The sequence below is a fragment of the Lepidochelys olivacea genome (genome assembly GCF_965140295.1).
Source record: "Lepidochelys olivacea isolate rLepOli2 genome assembly, chromosome: 8".
Lineage (NCBI taxonomy): Eukaryota > Metazoa > Chordata > Testudines > Cheloniidae > Lepidochelys > Lepidochelys olivacea.
Window position 1 is genome coordinate 44,325,515 of NC_140418.1, and position 24,168 is coordinate 44,349,682.

Consider the following 24,168-nt stretch of genomic DNA (forward strand, 5'->3'; position numbering starts at 1 on the left):
GCAGTTTTAAAGCAGGTTCCATTCCTGACTCTAGCAGAAGGGGATTTTATGCAGCCTCCCAGTTACTCCCTTCTGTAAAATGTGGGGGATGACACTAGTCTAAGGTAGGAGGCCTGGTTTGTGGTAAGGGCAATTGAGTGCCTAGAATTAACAGCAGTCAGTGGAAGAGTCGGACTAGACCTCATGGCCTCCTGCCAGCTCCCAGCCAGGAGGCTGCTGTTCCATGTGTGGCATTCCTTGTCACTGAAGAGCAGTCACTTATTTTCCCACAAGGGTACCCCAGAGCAGTAGGAAGAGCGTGAGAGGAGAAAGGAGCCCATCTCTCACACCTAGCAGAAGTTGGTGATGCGGGATCCTGAAAAAGCTAGTGGGAAATCCAAAGCCACCCCAGGAGCAACTGCAGAGAAGAATGCTGGAGGATTTTGGAGATGGAGGAGAGAAAAGGGCAGGCCAGCCTGAGGCAGCTGCTCCCATTAAATGGCTTTCTTCATTCTATTCATCCCCCAAAGACTGCTCGACTCCTAATCCTGCTCCCCCTCATCCCCAGGCCTGCCCCTTCTTCCTTCTCCCTCCACGTTACCTGGATGCTAGCAAGGAGAGCAATGGAAGCACAGAAAAAAGCCTTCCTGCTCTGCCTAGCACCTGCGCCTGCAACAGCCCCAGCAACCAGGAGCAGCAATTGAAGGGGCAGTTTTTCAGCCCTGCAGCACTCCTGGATGCATGAGATCCAAGCTAGGTAACAGACTGCATGCAGGGGAAGGATAATGTCATATACCCCAGCGCAGGACATTCTGCATTTCTGCTGGAGGGAACGCTGCTGCTGAGCAGGACACACACTGTGCATTCTGGGGGTTCGTACTGAGCATGTACCGACAATTTTCAGCGATTTTTAGATCCCAGCCCCAAACTCCACTAAGGATATGGAAACTACCATTTTCAGAAGCTTACAATTTGCCAATATCCAATTGATTTCCACAGGAACAGAAAACTGTACCTCCCACTCCAATGCTAGCCCTGTCAAGTTTCAAATCTTTGCTCCAAAGCATGGAGGTGCTAGAGCTCCTCAAATCAGCTGTAAGAATTTAACATTGGCAAGACCAGCTATTTTTCTCCAGTCTTGCTCTTGGAAGTGGCTAGACCATTTCTGCTGAAATGTCCCAAAATATTCAGCCTGAGGCAGAAACTCCATCACATGGAAAATTTCAACCTAAATGGCTTTTTAGCTTATAATGAAAAAGCGTTGACTACAGGTGCCATTGCCAGAACTGCCTATAATTATTTCAGAGGAACATTTACATGAAGACTTGTTAAAACAAATACATCAGAACTTGGTTTAATGCAAAAATCAGATGAGCACATTCACTTTGGACTTTGTTACTATGTTACCTGTAGTGAAAAAGTTAGTGCAAGTTCGGTTTCCACATGTCCGCTTGGTGGCAGCACAATTTCATGAGACCGTAGTATTCGCTTCGAGCCCTACACAGAAAGAAAACCTGGTCAAGTAAAGGTCTGAGCATTAGTCCCGGCTTGTTCCTTTCACCCTTTGGGAACTGGCTAGTGCAACCTGGCTCATTGCCAAAGTTTGGACGCAATCAATAGGGGGCACTCTCGCAGACAGCAGGGTTTGTAGTGAAAAGATAGTAGAACCTCCATGTTCCGAACACTTCAGGAATGCAAGTTGCTGATAACTCGAACGTTCGTAACTCTGAACGAAACATTATGGTTGTTCTTTGGGAAGTTATAACTGAACATTGACTTAATACAGCTTTGAAACTTTACTATGCAGAAAAAAAACGCTGCTTTCCCTTTTTTATAGTAGTTTACATTTAACACAGTACTATACTGGATTTGCTTTGCCCCCAGTCTCTGCTACTTCCTGATTGCCTACTTCCGGTTCGAAATGAGGTGTGTGGTTGACTGGTCAGTTTGTAACTCTGGTGTTTGTAACCCTGAGGTTCTACTGTATGGTGCTGCTGGATGGAAGCAGAAGCTAGTCCAGCTTGAAGCTAGTCCTGCTCTGCTCCCTGACACCATCTACACCCTGTCCTCCAACCACCCTTCCCCTTGTGTTGCCTCCCCTTTTGCCAAACCCATTTCTACACCAGGCAACACCAAGGCAAGCAGCAGCTTCTCCCAGCAAAGCAGGGACACAGTGGGGCTCTAGGATGCTGAGCAGCTGGTAGTCTGCAAGTGAAGTGGGCTCCCTGTTCAGGGAGGGAGGCCTGTTCAAACAACCATTACGGATGCCAATAAAGGGGAGATGAGGCTTCATCTGAAAGAAATAGAAGTAGCTGCAGGAATGGCTCATGTGCTGCATGGTGGGATCGCCCAGACTGGTACCATTTATTGAGGATATGGGAACACCTCCTTAGGGATCTATGGACCAAGTGATTGTAACAGTAGTGTATGGAAAACTTAAAACTAAGCTGTCACTTGAAATTTCTGGGGGGTTTCTTGGTCCTGCTGCCAGGCTGGGGGGCTACATAGGGAAGTGCACAATCTAGGATCAGCAGCAGTGAGTCTACAGACAGTTCACAGTAAAGTGGAGGTGAGTTGTGTCTGTTTTCAGGAGCACCGCACCTTGTTGCTCTAGCTTTGGGTTCTTACGTGTTCCTGTTCTGAATTCTAAGAAAAATATTGTGCTATACTGCAGCCTTCCAGCAAGAACCCCTTTGTATCTAACTTGTCTGTGTTTATGCTGTGAGCATACCAGTAACAGAGTGACTGTGCACTCCCCCAACAAAGGCCTACCCAGATGAAAGCAAAGTACTTGGCCATTGGGGGATTTGGACAGATTTGCAGTTAGTAATACAGTAGTGGCATACAGCAATATTCCTGCAGTACCAGCCCCAAATGTTCAAACATGTGATTCTTTTTAAAATTATATTTTTTTATTTTTAAGCCAATAAATAGAGGCTTCTTTTTATCTGCCTGCTGGGTTTTGAGTCCTTAGGTCAGGTTTACCAGCTCCTCTGCAACCATTAAAGATATAAATTAACTTTTAAAATGAAAGCTGAGATTCTCACCTAATCAAATGACTTTGGCGGCTGGGGCTTTAAGAGAAACACAGACTTGCAATACAACTGGGAGAGCTGATGTGACTGATTCGGAGCACCACTAATGTATGAATAGTGCATGCTAACCATGTGACTATATTCATGCAACTCTATAGGGAGCTGTCAGCAAAAATAAGCAGGAAGGAAAAAGAGCTCAAGATAAGCTACGCTACAGCAAACACCTCAGGGCTGCTAAGGAGCAGTGGCAGAGCTATTATCTCCAAAGACTCCGGCTTGATTCCTGGGGAGCCTACGGAAGGGCCAAAGGCCAGGAACACAGAAGAACTATGCAGGGTTTAAAAGGGACCCTCAAGAGAGGGGATCATGTTTCAGGGGAAACCAGACAAAGACAGCTATTCAGTCAGGGCTGTCTGAAGAAGGTAGATTTGCCTGCTGTACCACCTGGGGACTGCAAGCCTTGAGGCAGGGGACATGCGTGTAGACAGTTTTCAAATCGTCCCTGAATAGTTTATTTCTACCGTTAAACACTACTTGGATTTTTAAGAAGTCTGTCTGGTCTCTGTATACAACTGGTCAGACTCCTGAAGGAAGAACTGCAGGTGTCTGAACTCAGTCAGACCTGTAGGTTATTGGTGGATGCCCATGGGGCTGTATCCCAGGGCTTGCTCTAAGAATGGGAAAATTGAAAAATTCCACCCCAAGAGAAGTAAAGGCAAGAGGCCTGTCACCTGAGGGTGTGCACTCAGCTGAGAAAAGGGAGAGGGGCACCCAGCCCTGCAACCATGACAGTTAGCAACACTGATGTTCTGTCAGTGCCAGAGCTCCTTCTAGTTGTGACAGAGCGGCTTTATTTGTTACGCCACACAGTGGCTATATAATAAAGGAGCAACACAGCTGCCTCCTGAATACACCACTGTATTCAAAGCAGACAAAAGGGACCTGAATGTCTGATAAAGTCTCAGGAAATGCTGTTGAACAACAGTCGAAAAGGGTCTCCCCAGGACGGGGACAGGCTGACAAAGATGGGCGAGTTAAGATGGAATTTTGTCATGCCCTTTTGAAGGAATCCAAGATGTGTTTGTAACACCATATCTTTGCAATTCTCTTTATAAAAAAAAAGGATTAAGTCACTAGATTGAAAGCTCATGCACTTGGAAATCTGATATCACTGACATCTGAAAACAGCCTTCATATCAGGAAAGACAGTTACTTTTCTGTTACTGGTGTTCTTTGGAGATGTGTTGCTCCTGTCTATTCCACAATAGGTGTGCGTGCTCGCCATGTGCACCGGTGCCGGAAATTTTTCCCCTAGCAGTACCCGTAGGGGGGGTGCCCCCTGCGGCCCCTGGAGTGGCGCCTGCCTGGCGTGGTATAAGGGGAGCTGCACACTCCCCCTACCCTCAGTTCCTTCTTGCCAGACAACTCTGACAGAGGGGAAGGAGAGTGGGATGTGGAATAGGCATGAGCAACACATCTCGAAGAACACCAGTTATGGAAAAGGTAACTGTCTTTTCTTCTTCGAGTGATTGCTCATGTGTATTCCACAATAGGGGATTCCAAGCTATATCTGTTGGAGGTGGGTAGGAGTTCACAAGTTCCCAGGACGGAGGACAGCCCTGCCAAACCCGGCGTCATCCCTGGTTTGGGGAACAATCGCATAGTGCGAAGTGAACGTGTGAACCGAAGACTATGTGACGGCCTTACAAATGTCCTGGATGGGGACGTGGGTCATGAAGGCAGCCGACAAGGCCTGCGCCCGAGTCAAGTGTGCCCTCACAATGGGCGGCGGGGGAACCCCCACCAGCTCATAACAGGAACAGATGCAAGAAGTGATCCGATTGGAAAGCTACTGGGTGGAAATCGGCTGGCCCCTCGCATGCTCAACCGAGGCGACGAACAGTTGCGAGGACTTTCTGAACAGCTTGGTCCACTCGAGCTAGAAAGCCAGAGCCTGCCGCACATCGAGAGTGTGGAGACAGCGCTCCCCTCACTGGACGCATGAGGCTTGGGGCAGAGGACCGGTAGAAAAATGTCCTGACCCATGTGGTAAGCAGAGACCACTCTCGGGAGGAACATGGGGTGTGGGCAGAGCTGGACCTTGTCTTTATGAAAGACCATGTATGGCAGCTTGGAGGTCAGGGCTCTGAGACTCGCCTGTCCGACATGATTGCAACCAGGAAGGCCACCTTCCACGAGAGGTGAGACCAGGAGCATGTGGCCAGTGGTTCAAACAGTGGCCCCATGAGGCGAATCAACACAACGTTTATGTCTGACTGCGGGACCAGGGGTCTAGAATACGGAAAAAGATGGTCCAAACCCTTAAGGAACTGGCCAGTCATAGCATGAGAAAATACCCTGTGCCCTTGCACCAGCAGATGGAAGGCCGATATGGCTGCCAGGAGCACATTGACTGACGAGGGCGCCAGGCCCTGGGCCCTCAGAGGTGGAGGAGGTAATCAAGGATAAGCTGGAACGGGGCGGTCACCAGGGAGACACCCTGATCCGCCACCCACCTAGAAAACCGGGACCACTTTGCCAAATAAGCACAGCGAGTGGAGGGCCATCTACTTTCGAAAAGAACGCACTGAACCTGCTCTGAACACATCCTTTCCTCTCTACCTAACCACTGAGCAGCCACACCATGAGGTGAAGAGCCGCCAGGTTGGGGTGGAGGCGGCGGCCCTGGTCCTGAGAGCAGGTCTAAGCGGAGTGGCAACGGCCACGGCGGAGCTACCGCCAGGCCTGTGAAGGTCCTGTACCAATGCTGCCTGGGCCACACCAGGGCAATCAGGAGGACCCGGGCCTTGTCCGTCTTCATCTTCTCCAGGACCCTCCTGATTAGAGGGAACGGGGGAAAGGCGTAGAGAAGCCGGCCTGACCAGGACAGGAGAAAGGCATTGGAGATAGCGTCCCTTCCCAGGCCCCAACCTGGAGCAGAACCAGGGGCACTGCCGGTTCTGCCGAGTCGCGAACTGGTCCACCTGGGGAGTTCCCCGCCTTCGGAAAAGCCAGTGGGCCACTTCCGGGGAGAGGGACCACTCGTGTTGCAAGGAAAAGTCCCTGCTCAAGTGATCTGCCCTCTTGTTCTGGGCACCCGGTAGATGGAAAACCTTCAGGTGGATGTCGTGGGCTACAGAGAAGTCCCACAGCCTGAGGGCTTCACGGCAGAGGATCAGGCCCCGCCTTGCCTGTTGATATAGAACGTTGAGGCCATGTTGTCAGTGAGGACCTTGACTACCTTGCCCTCCAGGTGCGAGCAGAAGGCCATACACACCAGCCACACCGCCCTGAGCTCCTTGACGTTTATATGTAAGGTCAGGTCTTAAGCCGACCACAGGCCTTGGGTCTGAAAGATCCCCGCATAGGCCCCCCAACCCAGGTACGACGCAACAGACACCAGCTCCAACGACGGGGCCCTGTCCCTGAACGGTACCCCTTGGAGCACGTTGTTTGGGGCAGACCACCACTGTCGGGAGGTGATCACAGAGTCCGGCACGGTGAGAACTTTGTCCATCCTGTCCGTGGCCTGGGAGAACTTCGAGGCCAACCAGAGCTGGAGGGGCCTCATCCTGAGTCTGGCGTAAAGGTCCACGTACGTGCATGCCAACATGTGACCCAAGAGTTGTAGGCAAACCCTGGCTGTTGTAACCAGGAACCTTGTGACTGAGTCGATGAGAGCTTTCAGGGTCTCAAATCTGTCTGGCGGGAGAGAGGCCCTGACCGACACTGTGTCCAGGAGCGCCCCGATAAACTCTATGCATTGGACCGCGACTAACATGGACTTTGTATTGTTTACCCACAAGTCCAAGGTGGCGCATGTAGAGAGGAGGAGAGCCACGTGATCCCTCACCTGCGACGGGGGGAGGAAGGGGGGACTGCCCTTGACAAGCCAATCGTCCAGATACGAAAATATCTGGACCTCCTGCCATCTGAGGTAGGCCGCTACCACCGACAAGCATTTTGTAAACACCCTGGGGGCAGTGGACAGACCAAACGGGAGGACTGTGAATTGGTAATGATTCTGTCCCACAACGAAATGGAGGCAGCATCTGTGCCCCTCGAATGTGTGGATGTGGAAGTATGCGTCCTGTAGATCGAGGGCAGCGTATCAGTCCCCGGGATCCAGGGAGGAGATGATGGAGGCCAGGGAAACCATGTGGAACTTGAGCTTCACCATGTACTGGTTCAGACCTTGGAGATCCAGAATGGGCCTGAGCCCCCCTTTGGCCTTCGGGATAAGGAAATAACGGGAGCAATACCCCTTGCTCATGAACTCCTCGGGCACCATCTATATCACTCCTAGACCTAAGAGCTGGCCCACCTCCTGCTCGAGCAGAGCTTCGTGCGAGGGGTCCCACACGGGGGGTAGGGGCGGGGGGGTGGTTGGGCGGGGAGGAAGTAAACTGGAGGGTGTAACCCCGGAGATGGTGTTGAGGACCCATCGGTCCAAGGTTAGCTGCGACCATTCTGTGAGGAAAGCACACCACCAGTTGGAAAAGGGAAGCTTTATTGGAGGTGGATCCCTGATGAGGACTGGTGGGATGCCCCCGAGCATCCAGTCAGAAATGTCTTTTCCCTGCCTGCTTGCCCTTGGAGGACCCAGGCTGGGGGGCAGGCCGAGACTGCCTCTGAGGGCATCTCTTATAGTCCCGCTGCTTCTTATGGGCGGCCTCGTACTTTGGGAGGGCAGCCTGGGTGGGAATCTGCTGCGGCTTGAACTTAGGTTTTGCTGGAGCCAGGACATAGAGGCCCAGAGTCTGGAGGGTCATGTGGGAGTTTTTCATGCCATGCAGCCTTGTATCTGTTTCCTCCGCAAACAGAGCTTTCCCGTCAAACGGGAGATCCTGCATGGAAGACTGAGCTTCACCGGACAGCCCAGAAAGCAGGAGCCATGACGCCCGTCTCATGGACACCGCGAAGGCCATTGATCGTGCGGCCGTGTCGGCATCATCCCAGGCTGCCTGTAGGGACGCCCTAGCAGCCGCTGCCCCTTCCTCCACTCCACTTGAACTCCTTCCTATCGCGCTCCTGGAGGGAGTCCTCAAACTTGGGCAGGGAGCCCCACAGACTGAACTCGTAACGGCCCAGGAGAGCCTGATGGTTTGCCACTCGTAACTGGAAGCTTGAAGATGAATCATCTTTCCTTCCGAAAGACTCCAGTCTCCAAGAGTCTTTGTTCTTTGGGTTCGGGGCTGGATGACCCTGCCGTTCCCTGCGGTTGACCGACTCGACCACCAGGGAGTTGGGCGCCGGATGGGTATACAAGTACTCATGCCCCTTAGCGGGTACAAAGTACTTGCATTCCGCATTTTTAGAGATAGGGGCCAATGAGGCTGGTGTTTGCCACAGGCATTTGAAATCTTAGCCACCCCTTCATGGAGAGGCAAGGCCTCCCTCCCGGTGCCAATGGGGACAACACATTAAACAGAGTCTGAGGGCTCCTCCATCTCCTCTGCCTGGAGGTGGAGGCTTGCAGCCACCCTCTAAGAGTTCTTGGTGGGCCCTGAAGTCCTCCTGCGGGATGGAGGGGGGCGGGGCCGCAATTGCCTCCTCCAGGCGGGGCAAAGAGGCCGGTGCGATGCTCTGCGTGTCGGCTGGCACAGGAGGTTCCGCCACCTGGTCAGACTCTGGGCACGGTGCCGAAGACACACGTCCCACCACCTCCTTTCTCGGGACACTGGAGAGGGAGGCCAACGGTGCCTCCGAAGCTCCGGCCACAGACTGAGCTGCCACTGGGGCTGCACTGGAGGCCACGGTGCCCACTGGTACCATTGGTCTGGCCAAAATGTTCAGTGCCACTGCACCTGCTGTGGCACCAGCAGGGTCAGCTGTTCGGGTTGTCTGGCCTGGCCCATCGAAGGACGGCTACGAATAGAGACTGGTCTGGCATAAGATCTGCTGCTGTCTCTGGACCGGGAGGAGCGGAGGGGCCGGGATCTACGATGGCCACAGGATCGCAATCTCGACATGGAGGACCAGTACCGGCGGTAACAGCTGCTCTGCGAACAGCCTCAATGAGCGGACATGCGACAGTGAAACGCCGGCGATCGATGCCCGGGGCTGTGATATCTTGGTGGAGACTTGGAACGGGAGTCCGAGAGGAAACGGCGTCAACGACCGTGCTGTGATCGACTGCGGTACCCTCTCCAAGACTAGGACTGAAGGCGACATCCGCCACGATCCCGCCGATATTCGTTCCTTGAGGACGAGAGGTGCTGCGAGTCCCAGCCGGCTGGAACCCAGCCAGACAGTCCGGTCGGCGTCGAGGGCAATCCACCTGGACACTGCCCCAAGCAATTGCTGGTTGGTGATCGGAACTGGAAACGTTCCCTCGACTGAGACCAGTACCGGGCCGTAGGCGACTGTGGAGATCCCAGCGGCGGCTTACCTCTGGAGCATGGGGCCAACATCGGAGGCGCTCCGGGCACTGGCATGGACATAACATCCCGGGACACCTGGAGGGCTTCAGGAGTGGACAGCATCCGGACATCCGGAGAGGCCTGTACCAAAGGGGCCGGGCTTCTCTGCGCAACGTGAGTCGGAGGCCTGGGGCCCGGTGGGGATCAAGGACTGCCTGACATGGGCCTAGCCTCAGTCCCAGACTTCCCTCGGTACCGCTGTGAAGAGGGAGTCTTCCTGGCCCTCTTGGCTTGCCCCATGGATGGGGAGCAGTGCCGACTGGTCGATGGCACCGGAGGGTTGCCGTGTACCGACACCGCAGTGCCGGGTACCAGTTCGGAAGACATGCCGGGGTCGGGGTCAGCATTGACTCCATCAGGATGGCCTGGAGTCTAATGTCCCTTTCTCTTTTGGTCCAAGGCTTAAACGACTTGCAAATCTTGCACCTTTCACGGATATGGGTTTCTCCCAAGCAGTGCAAACAGTTTCCGTGTGGGTCACTTCTTGGCATAGAACGCCTACAAGAGCCACAGGACCTAAACCCCGGGGTGCGGGGCATGCCCCGGCCTGGACTCACTGACTAACTTAATTAACTAAACAGCTAACTAACTACAGGTACTAACGCTGAACAAACAAACAGTTCTGGGGATGAGCTACAGCAAAGCTGGAGCTGAGCAGTTCCGACGCACCTTCACTGGCGGCAAGAAGGAACTGAGGGTGAGGGGAGCGTGCAGCTCCCCTTATACCATGCCAGGCAGGAGCCACTCCAGGGGTCGTGGGGGCGCTCTACCCTACGGGTACTGCTAGGGGAAAAACTTCCGGCACCAGTGCACATGGCGAGCACACACACCTATTGTGGAATACACATGAGCAATCACTCGAAGAAGAACTTGAGCTCATGTGCACCAAGTGACCCCAAAAGAGTTTTATCAGCACATATGAATATTCAAATATGTCAAGACCACAAACCTACTGACCGCATGTGGCACTGCAGAGACACTGGTCCACCTTCAATTAGTTCATCATAGGACAAAATAAATGTGGATGGTAATTAGGTGACAGTACAAAGTCAGCTCATTGGCACCCACATACAAGGCAGTAGCTGTAGCTGTCACATCCCCTACAAAGGCCATCTGGGGATTATGCAAGGCCAGGTCAATGATGGATGAGATGAAGGATGGTCCAGTGGTTACAATTCTAGGTTGGGACTTGAGAGTAGGGGTCCAGTCCCTGCTCTGCCACAGATTTCCTGCAGGACCTTGGGCAAGTCACTTAGTTGCTCTGTGTCTCAGTTTCCCATCTGTACATTGGGATAATAGCGCTGCCTCACCAGGGGGTTGAGAGGTTAAACACATTAAAGAGTGGGAGGTGTGCAAATGCTATAGTGACAAGGGCCTGAGAAGTACTCAAACTGTTTCCGTCATGCCCTTTTCCCCCCATATACTTAATACTTGCCAGGAATTTGCTACTTTTGCTGTTTTACTGTCTATACCACAGGATTTTTCTTTTTTAAACTTAAGGAAAAACTCCCTACAGTGAAAACAGCTGCCTCTTCAGACCTGAAATTTGGCACACCCATGGTGTTCTGTGTGTATTTCACACGCTGCTCAGTTTCAGGAAGGGCGCATGTAAGTGACAGGACCATCATCTGGGAGCGTGAGCGGTGGAACAGAGCTAAGTGATACGAGCCCCAGATGCCACGCATGCCCATGTGTACACTTTCTGGGGCTGACCACGCATGCCCATGTGTACACTTTCTGGGGCTGCTTATGGAACCTTGGAACCCCTCTCCACAAGCCCCTTCCTCACCTGTGAGAAGGGGCTCAATAAATCCCTTGGCTCCTTCTGTGACAAAGTGGGAGTGTTCTTAATGTTTTCTCTGAATACTGTGTGGGTGCCTCAGTTTCCCCTATGCAGTTCTTAAGTATCTAGGTGGTGGGATAAGGGTGTGTATTTGTTGCAGAGCCCTAGAGGGCCAGTGTGATAGGGTCTGCACAGAGAATGGCTGACACCCTCTCTTCTGGCAACTGATGGCCTGGGCCCCTCCTCTGCAAAGGTACCAACTGAAGGTGTTGGAGAACAAAGAGATCAAGTGGCCTCCTAGCCCGGGAAAGAGACAAAAGGCGAGAGGAGGGGTGGGAGAGTTTCAGTTTGGAGCTGCCTGGGGAAATGGAGGGAGGCCTGAACTGGGTCTGGCTCCCTACCCCCCAAGATGAACCTCACTGAGGGGTCCTGTTTCCTGTACCTACAAGCTCTGTTTTGGACTGTGTTCCTGTTGTCTAATAAACCTTCTTTTTTACTGGCTGGCTGAGAGTCACGGTGAATCACAGGAAGTGGGGGGTGCAGGGCCCGGTCTCCCCCAAACTTCGTGACAACTGGTGGCAGTGGTGGGATGTACTGCACCCCCTGGGTGGCGCTTCCTTCAGTGAGTGACTGGGGAGCAGTAAAACAAAGGGTGATTGACGAGGACCAGGCGTGCTGAAGTCTCAGAGAGGAGCGGTTTTAGGGGGCAGAGAAGCTACGCTTAGCTTAACTCCTGGGAGAGTGTGACCAGCGAGAAGGACTGTTGCAGTAATGGATTCCCCCTGGGGACTGCGGGGAGCAGTCTCAGGGGCGGAGGAGCCTGTGGCTTGGCCCTGGATGAGAGGAGGACTGTTGCAGTAATGGGGTCTCCCTGGGGACTGCAGAGAGCAATCTCAGGGGCAGAGGAGTCTGCGGCTTGACCCTGGGAGAGAGGTGGTGACCTGGAGAAGGGCTAGCACACTAGGGGTTCTTCCTGGAAACCATGGGGAGCTGAGAGCACACAGGCATGCGAGTCCACAGCAACTTGGGAACAATGAAGTGATGGCCTATCACCATCTCCTTAAGAAGGACATTGTAAACCTGTGCAAAAAGAGAGGGTTACATATTGGAAAGTTCACCAAAGCACAGTTAGTTGTGCAGCTGGAGGACGATGACTGCTCTAAGGAGCAGATTCCTGACCCAGATGGGGCTACAAGAGGATCTGGGAGCAGCTGTAGCTGTAGCCAGGCATCCCCAAGACTCCTGTCCCCGACCAGACGGGGGTCTTCACGGTCAGGTTCCCCATCAGGGGATCAGACACAGATGGGATTGGAGCAGAGTCCAAAAGAGCAAGAGGACCATGAGAGACAGCGAGAGCCCAAGAAAGAGCTGCAGGAGAAGCAGCAGCAGCATGAACTGCTGATGGTGGAGCGGAGAGGCATAGTGGACTTCCCAGGGGTGAGTGGGAATAGACACCGGGGTGCCAGCACTGCAGGGAACCTCGATACTAAATTGCTGCCCCTGGTTAAGGGGTCGGGGGGAGATGTGGATGCCCACCTCACTGCCTTCGAGCAGGCTGGCGATTTGAACCAGGGGGACCCTGCAGAAAAGCCGCGGTATTTAGCTCCCTTGCTGGGTCTCAAGGCCATAGACGCCATCAGCCAGATGGGTGGGTTGGTGGACAGGCTTCCACTCCTGGCCCTGGCCTATGTGTCTGCGTGGACTCTCCTGGGCACAGGCCTCTCAGACCCCCAGTGGGAGCGGAAGGTGGTGGTCAATGAGGAGACATTCCTGGGGTGGCGAGATCCTGGGACAGAGAGAACTGTTGTCAGGCCCCAGGTGGTGCAGCCTCACCACATGCTGAGGGGCTGTGTGACCTGGGTGAAGGTCCCAGGGATGAAGGCCCACGACCTGCCTATGGGCCAGATCCCTGTGCAGGAGGGGTCGGGCTGGCTGGTAGTTTGGGTTCTCCAGGATATCGGCTGTGCGGTCCTGTTGGGGGGTGACTGTGTGTCTTTGGGACAGGATCCAGGCCCTGCTCCTGTAATGGCCGAGGATTTGAATTTGAATCCAGGGAAACAATTGGCTAAGACGGAAATGGTCAGTGAAAATGCAGATGGAGAGGAGAGGAGGGGTGGGAGAGTTTCAGTTTGGAGCTGGCTGGGGAAATGGAGGAAGGCCAGAACAGGGTCTGGCTCCCTATCCCCCAAGATGGACCTCACTGAGGGGTCCTGTTTTCTGTACATACAAACGCTGTTTTGGACTGTGTTCCTGTCATCTAATAAAGTCTGTTTTACTGGCTGGCTGAGTGTCACGGGTGAATCGCAGGAAGTGGGGGGTGCAGGGCCCTATCTCCCCCAAACTTCAAGACACCTTCCCATAAGGGGCACTGAAATCGGTTTCCTGACATCCTGACATAGAGGTTCTGGGAACTGAACTCCCTCATTCTGGAATTGCACGAGGAACTAACAAAGCTACTTGGATGCCTGTTCGTTAGAGAAGGGAGGGGATGAAGGAAATCTGACGGAAATATTTTCTAATTTAAAGCAGGAAGTGACAGAACCGGTACTCCAAATAGCAACAGAGCTGCTAGGGCCTGCTGGAAACGAGGACTTGACAGCCTCAACATGCACAGATGAGGTTGTAGCAGAGTTTCTCGCTGTTCTCAGAGTGGCAGTGACAGCTGGTTGAATCCATAGCTCTGTATTTGAATATTCTGGGTCTTCTTGTAAGATGAACCCTTTAAGTTTAAATGTTCAGGCTAACGTTTTTGGTTTTTTTTGACAACTACTAAGTTCTCTGCAGGGGTTTTGGCTGCAGCAGCAGATTTAATCAACTTCAGCTCAAGATTAGTGAGGTTTTATGCCTGGAAATCATGTTGGCTTTCAAACAATGCTTAAGCACTGTTCAGTGACAGGACTCCCTGTATGTTAAGCTGAGCTTACAAGTAGACCAGGAATGGACCCCATTCCTTCCCAGCTTAGCTCCTGCCTACATGCACACCGACGTATGTACACAATGTACGTATAAAATCAATGCATTAATTTAGACACTTACAGGTCCATATAACACACTTGCAACGCAAGTTCATACACTTTAAAATATACATTATTTTTAAGTCAAGTGATATCCATTCTCCTGCATTTTGCACCCCTTTGAAGTCACTTTTCTACCAGGATTACGGTAGCAGTGCAGTTGGGCAGTGATTCTGTAGTTATTATGAAGCAAAAAAACACAAGGAAAATCCTTTGAAAGTGCAAGAGGGAGCATGTTAACTCCCGTCCTTCTGTAGCTCCATTTGACTGCCCCTAAGCTCTCTATGAGGGAAAAAACCTCTGTTCTGCCCTGAGACAAGATGTAACATGTAAAACAGGTCAAGAGGTTGAGTTTTGATGAAGTTGGGAGAATGAGGGTTTGTAGCAGAAACTCAGTTTCATAATAAAAAGCTACTTTTGGCCTTAATGATGGGAAGTCTAACTCACTCTGTGAAGATATATTTTAATACTATGACAGTGGAAGTACACAAGAAAGGAAAAAATGTTAAGATCTTACTCATGAACCTAACACTGCACAGGTACCGAAACAGCGTATTGTATTCGTGGAACAGTAGGTGATAGTCTCCTTGTACACATGCATTACAAAATGCAACCTTAATTTTCATATTTCTTGACATTTCAGCGCTTAACACTGCAACTGTTGTGTTGCTCTTACCATTTAAGGCTAAGTATTAAATGCAAGTTACCTGCATTTTGACTGCAATGACCACAGAAATGAGCTCCTTATCCATTTCCTTTAAGACGACCAGTTTCTTTAAAGTCAAGGTGCACAACCTGCAAGCAAGAACACAGGAGAAACAGCTATGAGTTACGCCTGGAAAAGGACAGGACATGAAGTCAGAGCACGCTGGAGGTACACCATGCCCTTGGGATGAATTTCTTCCTTTTCCTTTTATGTACTGGAGAACAGAGTACAGACTACTGACCCACAAGCTAGGTTAAAAAACTAGCTCTTAAAGCCAGACAACCAATAGAATTCAGAGTTGCACATTTTCAAGTTTGTTGGTTGTTTCACTTTGCAACTCCAGGCCCATGAAGACCTACTTCTACCTGTTTATCAACTGTTGTTTTCATGAGTTCTTTTAAAAGTTAATAAGCAGTTCTGGTCACCCAAATGGAAAAACATGAGAGGGATTTAAGCTCTTCCCTCTGTCCCCTGCTGCTGGCATGCCAAGCAGATGAAAGTAGTGTCACGCTCCACTCATTGCTACTTTGCTTTGTTCAAAGCTGTTAAGAAAATAAGAATGGCCATATTGGGTCAGACCAGTGGCCCATCTAACAGACTATCCTGTCTCTGACAGTGGCCAGTACCAGATGTTTTCAGAGGGAATTAACAGAACAGGGCAACTTATGGAGTGATCCATCCCTGCTATCCAGTCCCAGCTTCTAGCAATTAGAGGTTTAGGGACACCCAGAGCATGGGGTTGCATCCCTGACCATCTTGGCTAATAGCCACCAATGGACTGATCCTCCATGAACTTCTCAACACTTGCAGAGTTTTTCTGCTGTAAGTTTAACCGGTGATAGGGAATCAGTGAAAGTAAAGCACTGGTTTGTGTACTCACTTAATTCCTCAGGCGTCAGAGTGTTTACATTAGCAGCGCGTCCATCCCCAATGAGAGCTGCACTCTAGGGAAGCTATCCCACAGTGCAGCTCTCTCCAGTTTGACCATGGGTCTTAAGGGAGGGAAGTGGGGGATGATGGCGAGGCATCCTGGGTCCTTGCACAACCTCCTCTCCCCAAACATGGATAAGCTCCAGTAGCTCAGCATGGCTCCAGGCAGGGGATCCTTTGCTCCGGTGGAGCAGGCATTGTCACCTGGCCAGATAAGTGAGCACTTGCCAAGGAAACAGGAAGGGGAGTTTTAAAGTTCCTGGGGCTTTACAGGGGGAGGGGTGGATGTCTGTTTACCTGGCATCAGAGCAGCAGAGCTGCTGGCTAGAGTGGTCACCTTGGCACTGTGGGATATCCTGCAGAGGCTAAAAGCTACGTAAACAGGAAGAATGTGTCTTCACCTGCACATCACTGCAAATGCATCACCGGTAAGAGCTGTAAACCTCTCCTGGAGGTGGTTTTCTTTTTGCAGTGAAACTTCTGAGTTTCACTGCAAAAAGTCATTAACAAGTGTATCCCATGCTTTTTGTGAAAAAAAAAAGGGACTTTTTCTTATTTTAAAAGGCAAGTGTAGATATGCCCTAATTCTTTTTTGAACAGTGTTATACTTTTGGCCTTCACAACATTGCCCGGTAACGAGTTCCTCAGGTTGACTGTATGCTGTCTGAAGTACTTCCTTTTTTCAAACCTGCTGCCTATTAATCAGGTGACCCCCATTCTTGTGTTATTTGATGTCATTAGTGATCCGATACTATTGTGCATTGAAATAATTCCTTGTATAAAGTACGGATGGAATTATTTCAATACACAAGTGTTAATATCAAGAAACAAGCATTAGTGTCTGGATTTTAATATTGGACTGGCCAGAAAGAAGCCCTTCCACTCTGCACACTCAGGGAAGATCCTGCTTTACTGAGCCACTTCTCAGACACCTCTTCCCAGCACAGCTCCTAGGTATGACTTCTCCTAGGAGCCTTACAGCTCTACCATTTGGCTTGGTGTTTGGTGGGCATGGTTCCGTCAGATCCTCTCTCTATTCATTAGCCAATTTATTTGAGCATAAGCTTTCATGAGCTACAGCTCACTTCATCGGATGCATACTGTGGAAAGTGTAGAAGATCTTTTTATACACACAAAGCATGAAAAAATACCTCCTCCCACCCCACTCTCCTGCTGGTAATGGCTTATCTAAAGTGATCACTCTCCTTACAATGTGTATGATAATCAAGGTGGGCCATTTCCAGCACAAATCCAGGGTTTAACAAGAACGTCGGGGGGGGGGGGGGTGGAAACAAGGGGAAATAGGTTACCTTGCATAATGACTTAGCCACTCCCAGTCTCTATTCAAGCCTAAGTTAATTGTATCCAATTTCCAAATGAATTCCAATTCAACAGTTTCTCGCTGGAGTCTGGATTTGAAGTTGATTATCATACACGTTGTAAAGAGAGGGGTCACTTTATATAAGCTATTACCAGCAGGAGAGTGGGTTTGTGTGGGGGAGGAGGGGGTGAGAAAACCTGGATTTGTGCTGGAAATGGCCCAACTTGATTATCATACACATTGTAAGGAGAGTGATCACTTTAGATAAGCCATTACCAGCAGGACTGTGGGGTGGGAGGAGGTATTTTTTCATGCTTTGTGTGTATAAAAAGATCTTCTACACTTTCCACAGTATGCATCCGATGAAGTGAGCTGTAGCTCACGAAAGCTTATGCTCAAATAAATTGGTTAGTCTCTAAGGTGCCACAATTACTCATTTTCTTTTTGCGAATACAGACTAACACGGCTGTTACTCTGAAATCTCTCTATTCACTATGAGAACAACAGGAACTCCAGTCTCTTTGGAGCTATCTTCCTAACTCTCCACACTTGGGCTGCCTGTGCCTGATATATTTGTTTGGGGGGGGGGGTGACAGTCCTCGTCATCACAGATACTGCCATTCCTCAGCATGAGTTATGCTTAGAAATCCATCTTCTCCAACCCATCCTAATCCGTCTGGCCTCTCTCAGTCCCAAGGGAGAACCACCACATAAACAAAGAGCACAAACAAAAGCCTCCTCCCCTCCCCCCACCCCGCCAAGATTTGAAAGTATCTTGTCCCCTTATTGGTCCTTTGGGTCAGGTGCCAGCCAGGTTAGCTGAGCTTCTTAACCCTTTACAGGTAACAGGATGTTGCCTCTGGCCAGGCAGGATTTTATAGCACTGTATACAGAAAGATGGTTACCCTTCCATTTATATTTATAACAGAAGAGATCAACAGATAGTTGATCCAATCACCTCCTTCCCATGTGTGTCTATCCTATTTTCCCAGTAAGAGCGGAGAACCTTGTCTCTCGTACACCTGTACACTGCACTTCCTGACCCAGCAAGAGCAAGAAGTGAAACTGATCCATACTGTGTTGGTTTCATTCCCTGGCTGCTACTCCTGCAAGCACTGTATGAACATCAGACCATAGGGCTTGAAGGTCACTGAGTCCCCTGGTACTGCAGGCAGCCCCATCATATAATCTTGGTCACAAACTCATCAAGCTGCAGCTTCAGACTAGTTAGGTCATTTGCCCCAACAGCCCCTATTAGGAGGTTTCTCCAGAACCTCTCTCCTCTAATGGTTAGAAACCTAATTTCCAACGTAAATATACTCATGGCCACTGTTCCATTTGTTCTTGTGCCAACATTGTCTTAAGCTTCCACAGCTCCTCTCCCTCCCTGGTGCTTATCACTTCAGCAGGACCAGCAGCACATACTCCATGCTGGGAGCAGAGACACCTACCAAAGGGGGAAAAATGCCCCACATCAGACCAAACTGGAGACTGGCAAGGCAGTGCACTCAGCCCCTAAGAGAGAGCAGATGTGAAAGAGCAAAGGCCCTTCTAGCAACCCCTCCTGCTGGCAGGCTACAGAGGGACCCACATGCATGTTCCATCATGAGAGAGACTCAGAACATTGACACCCTCTTCCACCCAACCTCCCCGCACCCCCAACACCAACCATGGACAAAACCCCAGAAAACAAACCAACATAAACAAGTAAAATAAAATGAAAAGCTCTACTCCACATAGAGGTTTTACCCCGCAAAGGATCCAGAGAACTACAAAGTCTCCAAGGGGCTGCATTATCATCTATTTTACACAGAAATGTGTGCAACACTGGGACAATTCATAGTACCTCTGGGCCTCAGTTTCCCCATGTGTACAACAGGGATAACAGCCCTGCCCTGCCCCAGAGGGATGTTGTGCAGATGAATATATTACAGATGGAGAGGTGCTCAGATACTACAGGAATTGGCAGCAATGTAAAACTGACAAACTCAGCCCCTCCTTAGCCAGTTGACGACAAAGGGCAAAAGGGAGAATGGAGGCTCTCACACACCAAGTCCATCCACACAGAAAGGTGGAAGCTCAAACTGACAGAAAGTGGGAAGGAAATAGCACAGAAAGGCAGAAACAGGGGGAGAGGAGAGCGAAGCCCAGTATTTTTGACTGCACATCTGGCTTTTACTGTGTGCCAACACTAATTAGAAGTGATTCAGAGATAAATCTCAGGTTTCAGAGTAGCAGCCGTGTTAGTCTGTATCCGCAAAAAGAAAAGGAAAACTTGTGGCACCTTAGAGACTAACAAATTTATTTGAGCATAAGCTTTCGTGAGCTATGGCTCACTGCTGTAGCTCACGAAAGCGTATGCTCAAATAAATTTGTTAGTCTCTAAGGTGCCACAAGTCCTCCTCTTTTTTCTTTTTTTTAAAGAGATAAATCTGTCCCCTACTCCAGATTGAGGGAGGGGAAGGGGCCTCTGCTCCTCACCCCGTCCCAAAAGAAATGTCAAGTGTCAAGCACATGCATGCTGCAGCAGAGTCAGGAACTCGTTGTGATGCCATTTGTTTTCTTTGTAATGCTGTAGCTGGAGAACACTCACACCCCCCTGCTTGCCAAAATCCACAGAGCTGTGGCTGGTCAGGTGATGAGAGCAGAGGTATAACAGGACAGGCATTGTCTCTGCTGACAGACCAAAACAATCTGCTCTTTTTGTCCATCATACCCAAAGCTTAAGAAGGGAAAACTTACGTAAAGAAACAATTGTGCTCTCAGCGCACACAGAAATATACAAGGAGCATTCTGTTCTCCATTGACATTCTTTCAATTAGTCATTTATAAGCTTTGATCAAACCCATGCAGCACTGCTGCCTGAGAAAGCCTCTCACAGTGATCAGGGAAACAAAAGCAGTTAAAAAAAGACATGAGATACATCTGCTTTCTTTATCCATGATTGCTGGACAACTGGTACTAAAAGGCTCTTCGCACCAAGAACAATGAAGCATTTATATCCTCTAGCAGAGGAGGAGATTCAGAGAAATCCACAGTGTAAAAATCATTCATGCAGTCAGTGTGTTTATTATTGCAGGTCTAACTTGTCTAGCTTCTACCTATCTGTTACTTTACAAATCAAAGTAGGAAATGGGAGGAGACTAACGCTTGCAAAAAAAAAAAAATTTTTTTTAAAGGTTATTCTAAGGGTATATTGATTGCAGCCACAGCCACATTTGGAGTAATGCACGAACAGTGGATTCAGTGGCTAAAACCAATGGGGGGCCTCCATGTACAGATGTGTACACAGAACAGCACCAAGATTATCCAAAAAGGAGGCACAAAGGTATCACCCCCTTTGTGTTCTTGTCCATCTGCTTGGAATTTTAGTGATACCTAAGTCTCGCAGATCAGCATTTGTCTGCTCTTAGCATCTTTATTAACTAACTAGAAAATGTTGCAATAAGCATGTTAAATTTCATGAGCAATACTAAACTGAGAGGAGTTAACACCAGGAAGGACAAAAATACAGTGATCTAGAGAGATTTGAAACAGAAAAAATGATTTTCAGCTTGGAAAGATGCACTCAACATACACAGGGAAAAATAATCTAGTACACAGCTATCCAATAGGAAGGAGGACACTTGGAATCAATACTGCAAGAGACACCAAGGGCGATGACAGAAGTAGGCTGAATGACTTGTAAATATTTCAAAACTGCATATTGCGCATGTGCAGCAGAACATTTTTCGTGCACTCGTTTCAGCATCCACCTGTAACTGAGTATGTGAATGCATAGCTAGTTCAAGGCACACAGGTGGGTTCAAGATGTATAGTTAAACCCACAAAAGCTTAGAACCCTCACTTTTGTATTCCTTGTTTATTTTAACTGTGCAATCATGCAATTTTTGCATTTAATAGATACATAATTTTGATTATTCTTGCTCATTTCATTTACGCCAAGGTTGGGATTGGGATTGACTTCCCCTCCCAGCTTTTATTGGCAGGGACCTTTTGTGTTTTTTGCTTTTCTCAAGGCACTTAAATATCCATTGGGAGGACAGATGGGTTCTATTCAGTTTCTGAATCTGAAATGGAACCTTGGGCCTTCCCTTAATCATAAGCCAGGTTTCCATAAAAGAGTTGGAGGCTCTTGCCTAGATTCTCCATCAATTAGAGCTACAAACTACTACAGAATAAACACAGGTCCAATGAATATAAAAGGCTGTCTTTCTAAAGTAAAGATGTGAGAGTCTGACACTAGCTTTAAACAGAAGCCTGGTCTTCACCCATTTCCTTCAGCCTCTGAAGGTATAGAATCATAGACTTGTAAGGCTTGAAGAGACCTCGAGAATTCTCCTAGTCCAGGGGTTCTCAAACTTTTTCTGAGGCCCCCCACAACATGCTATAAAAACTCCTCGGCCCACCTTTGCCACAACTGTTTTTCTGCATATCCAATAGTTTAAAAGCCAGGGCCAGCATTAGGGGGTAGCAAGCAAGGCAATGGCCCAGGGTCCGACACCACAGACAACCTTGCAAAGCTAAGTTACTCAGGCTTCAGCTTCAAGCCTGGGCAGCGGGGCCTCAGCTTGGGCTTCAGCTCGGGTGGGGGGGGGGGATTTTTTTCCAGGATTACCTGTGCAGGCGCCATAGCGCGGCAAGCATGGAGCCCGCTCAGCTCTCCGCTGCAATTTTGACCATTGTAAATACCTCATGCATTATCCAGAGGTACGTGCAGTACCTGCAAAACCGGGTGAGGAAGCAACGACAGTGTGATTACTATACTGATGAGGACATGGACACAGACCTTCCTAGAAGCATGGCATATGGCGTTTGGGAGATCATGGTGGCATTGGGCCAAGTTCATGCCATGGAACACCGATTCTGGACCTGGGAAACAAGCACAGACTGGTGGGACCGCATAGCGTTGCGGGTATGGGATGATTCCAAGTGGCTGCGAAACTTTCGTATGCGTTGGGCCACTTTCATGGAACTTTGTAACTTGCCGTCCCCTGCCCTGAAGCACAAAAGACACCAAAATGAGAGGAGCCCTCACAGTTGAGAAGCAAGTGGCCATAGCCCTATGGAAGCTTACAACGCCCAACAGCTACCGGTCAGTCGGGAATCAGTTTGGAGTGGGCAAATCTGCTGTGGGGGCTGCTGTGCTGCAAGAAGCCAACGCAATCATTGACCAGCTGCTATCAAGGGTAGTGACTTTGGGAAATGTGCAGACGATTGTGGATGGCTTTAATGCACTGGGGTTCCCTAACTGCGGCAGGGCGATAGACGGAACGCATTTCCCTATCTTGGCCCCGGAACACCGGGGTGGCCAGTACATAAACAGCAAGGAGTACTTTTCCATGATGCTGCAAGCACTGGTGGATCACAAGGGACGTTTCACCAACATCAACATGGGATGGCTGGGAAAGGTGCATGACGCTCGCACCTTCAGGAACTCTGGTCTGTTTGAACAGCTGCAGGAAGGGACTTACTTCCCAGACCAGAAAATTACTGTTGGGGATGTTGAAATGCCTATAGTTATCCTCGGGGACCCAGCCTACCCCTTAATGACATGGCTCACGAAGCCGTACACAGGCACCCTGGACAGTAGTAAGGAGCAGTTCAACTGTAGGCTGAGCAAGTGCAGAATGGTGGTAGAAAGTGCACTGGGACATTTGAAAGCGCGCTGACGCAATTTACTGACTCGGTTAGATCTCAGCACAACCAATATTCCAATTGTAATTGCTGCTTGTTGTGTGCTCCACAATATCTGAGAGAGTAAGGGGGAGACATTTATGGCAGGGTGGGAGGTGGATGCAACTCGCCTGGCGCCAATTTCGAACAGCCAGACAACAGGGCGATTAGAAGAGCGCAGCAGGGCGCACTGCACATCAGAGAAGCTTTGAAAGTCAGTTTCATGACTGGCCAGGGTACGGTGTGACAGTTGTGTTTGTTTCTCTTGAAGTTACCCACCCCCTATATATATATATATATATATATATATATATATATATATATGAAAGTAAATAAAGTCACAATTGTTTAAAAAAAACATTCTTTATTATTTGTTCCCAATACATTGAGAGAAATCAGAAGGTACACCGGGGGAGGGGGTATTGGGTTAGGGGGGTGGAGGAGGAGAGAAGGACAAGCCCAGAAACCAAATCAAAATTTAGGATATGCCAGCTTTCTGCTGCTTGTGCAATCCTCTGGGGTTGAATGTGTGGGTCCCTGTAGCCTCCCACCACGTGTTCTTGGGAGTCTGGGTGAGGAGGCTATGGAACTTGGGGAGGAGGGAGGGTGGTTATTCAGGGGCTGCAGTGGCAGTCTGTGGTCTCGCTGCCTTTCCCGCATTAGATCCATCATACAGCGGAGCATGTCAGTTTGCTCCCCCACGAGCTTGACCATAGCATCCTGCCTGCTCTCATCGCGCGCGTCCCTCCTCTCCCTGTTCATTTAATGCTTTACGGGTCTCCACAATTGTTTACCTCCACACTTTCAGCTGGGCCCTGTAAGTGCGGGAGGACTACATGAGCTCAGCGAACATGTAGTCCCGAGTTTGTTTTTTTCCGCCTTCTTTTTGTACGACACTGCTCTGCGTCCCGGTAGTAGCCTCTTTGCGTCATGGCCCTGGAGACTTTAGCGTACTTATTTGTGGGGTTTTTTTTGGAACGTTGTTCTGCCATAACAGATTTGTCTCCCCAACATGCAATGAGATCCAGTACTTCCCATTCGGACCACGCTGGAGCTCGTCTGCAAATCCGGGACTACGTGGTCTCTTGTGATGGTGGACTCTGCATGGTCGCCTGTGGTGGTGGACTGTGCTGATGGTCACCTGTGCTGATGGTGACCAAACAGGAAAAGAAATTCAAATGTTCCTGGGGCTTTTACTGCCTACCTGGCTAGTGCATCGGAGTTGAGAGTGTTGTTCAGAGCGGTCACAAGGGAGCATTCTGGGATAGCTCCCAGAGGCCAATAACGTCGAATTGCGTCCAC

The 24,168-nt window shown here is 49.8% G+C and overlaps 1 protein-coding gene across 5 annotated transcripts in view; it reads right to left on the reverse strand.

The window, feature by feature from the left end:
- Positions 1 to 24,168, reverse strand: part of PACS2 (phosphofurin acidic cluster sorting protein 2) — a 180,179-nt gene that overhangs the window by 112,628 nt on the left and 43,383 nt on the right. For all 5 annotated transcript variants that reach the window (XM_084637745.1, XM_084637744.1, XM_084637746.1 and 2 more), the window contains exons 2-3: positions 14,941 to 15,028; positions 1,387 to 1,476 (exon numbers count right to left, since the gene is read on the reverse strand). In XM_084637745.1, the coding sequence (XP_084493871.1) occupies positions 1,387 to 1,476; positions 14,941 to 15,028 (178 nt within the window). The remainder of the gene's footprint in view (positions 1 to 1,386; positions 1,477 to 14,940; positions 15,029 to 24,168) is intronic.